Source organism: Strongylocentrotus purpuratus, unplaced genomic scaffold, assembly GCF_000002235.5.
Source record: "Strongylocentrotus purpuratus isolate Spur 01 unplaced genomic scaffold, Spur_5.0 spur5_scaffold_8, whole genome shotgun sequence".
Lineage (NCBI taxonomy): Eukaryota > Metazoa > Echinodermata > Echinoidea > Camarodonta > Strongylocentrotidae > Strongylocentrotus > Strongylocentrotus purpuratus.
The window spans coordinates 24,709,092-24,715,091 of record NW_022145614.1 but is presented as its reverse complement, the minus strand read 5'-3'; the positions used below and the strand labels follow the sequence as shown (position 1 = coordinate 24,715,091).

Here is a 6,000-nt window from a genome sequence, read left to right as displayed (position 1 = left end):
TACATGTTTAAACAAAATTATTTATTCACTGTGAAAACCTGAAGTTTTATCAACGGTCATAATTGTCATTTTTTTAAACCTAGAAAAAAAGGCACGCTGACCAAAAAGATAGACATACATGTTTAAACAAAATTATTTATTCACTGTGAAAACCTGAAGTTTTATCAACGGTCATAATTGTCATTTTTTTAAACCTAGAAAAAAAGGCACGCTGACCAAAAAGATAGACATTCTTGTTGTACCCGATGAGGGCTACCTGAAGTTCATATATCAAACAGCAAAATGGAAACCAGTGGCTTTGTTTTTATTCCTAGTAGAAACTCCACACGAGATACAGCACTTAGGAATGTAGTTTACTGAGACGAACAGATCATGATTTCAGAGCATGATTATCTAAGACTCTTAGTCGAATTTAAATCTTAAACTGTTAAAATCTAAATATTCACTGCCTAAATCCAGTGCAACGAAAAGGACTGTATTTTCAATTCCTTATCTGCTCTTCATTTATTTTATTTGTTTTCCATTTTTTTCTACAGAAATAGTGGAACAAATGTGAAGAAATGTAAAAGGGCGATTGTGTGCAACGTAACCCATACGGCATATTTCATTTATTCATAATAATTTACTTATATAGCGCATAACACTTACTTTATCAGAAGTCTCTAAGCGCTCTACAATAATGTAGCATAATGACCCTGGCTTTTAGCACAGCAGCTGTCAAGCGCTCTGCGTTTCAAGGAACAAATTCCTACCAGGTCCCCATTTACTTCACCTGGGTGGAGTGCAGCACAATCCATATTTCATCCATGAATGCAAAACCTCTTGATATGACTATGAAAAATGGTAGCGTTACCATGAAACACCATTATTTAATGCATGTAAAATGGACGAACTACTGGCAAACTTTTTAGGGGAACGATAGAACAGAATCACATGTTCCTCATTATTTTAATTTGCACCATCATTTTTTTTGGCATCGGCGATCGTTCTTTTGACAAAACCTATAACACCACCGCAACAAAAAAAAATATTATATAAAATGAAAGTATATAACAAAAAATAAAGTTCAGAGGTAGCAATTCTAACCTTTTTCTTCCTCCGACTAGATTTGATCACAACACAGTGGTAAAATGCAATTTACTCGTACAGTATAAACCATATTGCACAATTTGTGCGTCAAAAATTATTTATAGAATAATAAACTGAAAGACAATAATAATGTACATGTACAATGGGTATTTCACATTATATGTGTCACACTGATTATCAATATATGAGGTATTTTCTACTGGTCTCCATCTACATGACTAATATAATATGACAACAATGAGAAAGATATATCATATATTCTGAGCAAGAGATTCATTTCACACACAAAAAAGAAGGACCATACCACTGATCTCTACGGAAAAAAATTGTAAAGATCGGTAGTCCATATATACTTTGTATACATTTTCTCTCTCTCTTCTCTCTCTCTCTCACTATATCTATCTCTCACACCACAAATATCTCAATAATCTTTCCATTCACTATTTTATAAAGCAGTGACCCTGTCGCTAATAACCTCATTTTGTAAGGCAAAGTGTATCGAAGTTACGTCGGTGGTTGCAGGTAGTTCTTTCTCTTTTCTGGCACGGAAACGATCGAAGATTTGAATGATGAACAGCGCCACCGACGACACGATGAAGAGAACGGCGACCATAACTAGACACGTTTGGTAGGACTGTGTGAGGTCAAATATTGCACCTGCATCATGAAAAGTTTGGTGGGAAATAAGAACGGAATTATGATTCGAAGCAATGTTCGGAAGCAATGGGAGCTATGTTAATGTCCACATTTGATTTAATTTCCTTTGGTCTTGAATCAAGTTCCACCCCAAGGACACAGGCGTAAGAGGTGGTGCCCCCCTCCTCCTTTCCCTGAGGGGGGGGGGGGGGGTACATCCGCATCTCAGGTGCTTGACAAGGTAAAACTGTTTGAAAACTATACATTCTAGGGTTCACAAGTCCCCTTGTGTAGTGACGACATTATGCTCGAACAAACCGCTTTCCGACAACGCTTTGAAAAAAGCTGCGTTGAACTCTACACGATTTCCGTCTGCTAATTTTCCAAGATCCCGTTGCTAATTGAACAAAAATTGTTATAGTTGATAACAGTGTACATCCACCATCTCACATGGTTCACATTGCATGCACAACAAGCACGTAACCAGAGTTTGATGTTGGGGGCGGGGGGGGGTACATACATGTAATCGACCGATCGAGGTAAAAAAAAAAAAAAAAAAAAAAAAAAGGGGGTCTAAAAAAGTTCAACCGATCTTTTTTTTTTTTTTTTTTTTTTTTTTTTTTTTTTTTAGGGGGGGGGGGGGACACGTGCCCCCCGTGGCTACGTGCCTGATGCACAAGCAAGGACCTCAGGCATATGAGGTAGGGCCTCCCCCTCCCCCTGATAATGTTTAGATTAATAGTATTCTCACTATTCTGGCAACCGCCCATCTTATTCGTGCATCTACAAATTTTGTAATCTATATTTTTACTGAAAAGGTATCCACATTTAAAAAAGAAGGAAAGTTACTCGATAAAGAGATGCTACCCCCCCCCCCCCTCTCCTGGATATTCAGCCCGTATGCCGATCAACCCCTTAGGTGTGCTGTGGTGAGCAAGTCCAACTTATTTGGTACCGTATATACGTCACAGACCACACCTAGGATTTTAGTATATTTGATCATTGCATCAGGTTAATAGCCCTACTAAAGCTATTATCGGAACAAAATTATATGAAGTGAATAGACACTTTTTTTATTAACTCGTTGCTTACTGGAACCGGGTGGTTCCTGTGATAAAACTATGGGAACTAGATACTTCAGTAGTCAAAGGGTTAATGTACATGCAGAACTGTACACTACTTGGTAACGTATACAAGGGATATCAAAGGACCTTGGACTTGCCCGTCAAAGTGCCCTGATGAGTATATAGCTTACCTGAAGGAAGGGCACCAACAAGGTAGCCCAAGCCCTGGACAAAAAGGGTAAGTGTCTGAGCCTCGTCACCCCACCTTGTCCCGATGATCTCCACACAGCCCATGTACGGAACCACCTGGTAGACACCCCGCATACTTCCAACACCTGCGCAAAACATATCAATTCATTGATTAAATATCCATGAATTTATGAATTTATTTGTATATGCATCAATCCGATCATTAATTTACTTATTCAACCCTTCATTTCATTCATTCGCCTATCCACCCACCCATTCGTCCATCCATCCATTCATCTATCTATCCATCCATCCATCCACATACATTCATTCATTCATTCCGGTTTATTGACAAAAAAACTTGTAAAAACAGACCACAGACTGCCACATACAAAGTTCAAAAGGTTACAATTTTAAAAATCACATAAAAGCAACATAAAAATGTCACAATAGACAAGGAACACTAAACAAACAATAATCGAAGAAGAAGGCATCGTTAGCAATATTAAACTTCAATCCTCAAAAATGCAAAAATTGAGGAAAGGGACGAGAGAAAGGGTTCACTATTGAACAAAAGCAGCCATTTATCCCGGGGGTATACTCAGATTTGAATTGGACGGAGAAAACCCCTAGCCATTTTTAGGGGGCATTTCGGGGTATTTTTCTCGAAAAAAGACCCATTTTCAACAATTTTCGGATGTTTTTTTCGGGTGTTTGCATAGCAAAAGGGACACTAGTTTACGTCAGGGAAATCCTTATTTGACGACCCTGGGTCTATCATCACGGTATAAATGTCGGGTAATGTTTGCTCAATTTGTTGTAAAGGGAGATCGCGATTGGTAATGTCCACATTGACGTATAATTGCCCCAATTTAATTTCCATCAAGTTAGGCAATTTTTATCCAGGAGCTGCCCCAACACACAATCAAATGTGTTCATTATTTGGTCATTTCTCTTCTTCTTCCCCCTCCTAGTCTCCCCTCTCTCTCCCTTCTTCCCTCTCTTTCTCTCCGCCTCTCTCTCTCTCTCCCACCCCCCCTCTCTCTCTCTCTCTCTCTCTCTATCAGATTCTATTCCCCCGACCACTGTGTGTCTACCTCTCCCCTACAATTCAATTCTGCCTCTCCTTTTTCTCTAAATAAATCTGCTAGCTAATCTGCAAACATTCATCCATTTCCCATCGGGTTTTTGTCTGGAGTAGTTTGACAAATCAAATAATCCATTTGAAAACCTCTATTCACCAGATTCCTTGGGCATTATACAAAATAAACAAAACAAAACGGGCCTGCAGTTGTACCGGTGAAATGATTTTAAAACTCGTAAAGGCATGAACACATACATCATCCCATTTTCATATTTTGGCATTCAGGGGGTGTTTCACAAAGACTAAGATTGACTTAAAGTTGGACTGAACTGTGGCAGGCTGTTCATGCCACTGTTTGCTCTCACCATTTACTGGTATGTCTCTCAAGAGACTTACAAATCGTGGTCACGAATCTACAGAATTTACATTTTCTGATAATTCATTATTGAAGACTGAATGTTACCTAAAGATCATGATGGTGAGAACAGCCTGCCATAGTTAAGTCCAACTTAGTCGATCTTAGTCTTTGTGAAACACTCCCCTGATCTGAGGCAGTTTCACATGAACCTTGTTACCCTATCCTTGTAACACACTAATTCACAATGGTTTAACGATGGAGGTAGACTATACATGTTTACTGAAGAAGTGAAGGAGTAAAACATGATTTAGCATGAAACATATTAGTTATAACTCAATAAGAAATACCGGGGCCCTCGCCAGCTCTTTGGAGATTAGGAGGGCAGTAGGGATTCCTGATGGGGGGGGGACAATCGGGAATACTTTTTCTCCATATTTCCTTACTACAAAATTACACATAACAGGAGCTGCCATGAAACAGTCACACACAAAAAATTCTATCTTCTTATCTATTAGGCTATAATCAAATCTGCAAACGCCCGATCCTACCCATCGGAGTTTAGTCCGGAATCATTAATCAACCGCCTCCCCCCCCAAAAAAAAAAAACCGTTCGGAAAAAGCCGGGTGACTTTCCTAGAAATAATGTTCATTGGAAGAATTAACGTAAGAACTACCCCCTCTTAATATAGTTCTGACAGTCCTGGATACGCCACTGCTTACATATTTTGCAGGAGCAGCCCTGCACCGGTAACAAAGGTTTCTTTTATTGTCTGTCTGTCTCTCTCTCTCTCCAACAATTCTTTCTTCCACTTTTCTATAACCATATTTACTATCAAATCTGCAGACACCCACTCAGCCCGATCTGGTTTTGTCCGGAATAATTTGACAAATCAAATAATCCAGTCTCAAACCTCTATTCACTAGATTCCTATTGATCTTGATTCACTGGGCAGTGAGCCGAGCAGTGATCATTGTTTGCATTTCAGCTTCCCTCTCGTAATTTCGGGTGAAATCGAACCTATTATCAATTTCGTATATAGGTAGCCCATGTTTCACATAAAAACAACGGCTATTCGCCATTCTATTTAAAATTGAAAGCTGTACCAGAGATACATGTATAAGAAGCAGCAAATAACAATTACAGGAGTGTTGCTATAGAGAGAGGAATGGGGGTGGTGTGTCTCACAACCCCCCCCCCCCCCAGTGGCGGATCCAGGGGGGGGGGGGGGGAGCCCGGCCCCCCCCCCTTGAGAAAAAAAATCATGTAAAATCACGTGATTTTTACCTTTTTGGGGGGTTTGGCCCCCCCCACCCCCTGGCGCTCAAGGGGGGGGGGGGGGGTGCAAATTGGCCGGCGCGTTTTTCAAATTTTCGGGAGCAAAAAAAAAAAAAAAAAAAAAAAAAAAAAAAAAATTGTGCTCTGTACCCCCCCCCCCCCCCCCCCCCCCCCCCCCACTGAGCGACTTTTCGGCCGGCGCGATTTTCAAATTTTCGGGAGCAAAAAAAAAAAAGTTGGGCCCCCTCCCCTAAGAAATCCTGGATCCGCGCCTGCCCCCCCCCCCTCCAAACATTTTCTGTCG

At 40.3% G+C, this 6,000-nt stretch overlaps 1 protein-coding gene across 1 annotated transcript in view; it reads right to left on the bottom strand.

The window, feature by feature from the left end:
- Window positions 1-6,000, bottom strand: part of LOC588325 (monocarboxylate transporter 12) — a 29,241-nt gene continuing 23,241 nt past the window's right edge. The window contains exons 5-6 of the mRNA XM_788015.5: window positions 2,981-3,124; window positions 1-1,746 (exon numbers count right to left, since the gene is read on the bottom strand). Of these exons, the coding sequence (XP_793108.4) occupies window positions 1,535-1,746; window positions 2,981-3,124 (356 nt within the window). The 3' untranslated portion in view covers window positions 1-1,534. The remainder of the gene's footprint in view (window positions 1,747-2,980; window positions 3,125-6,000) is intronic.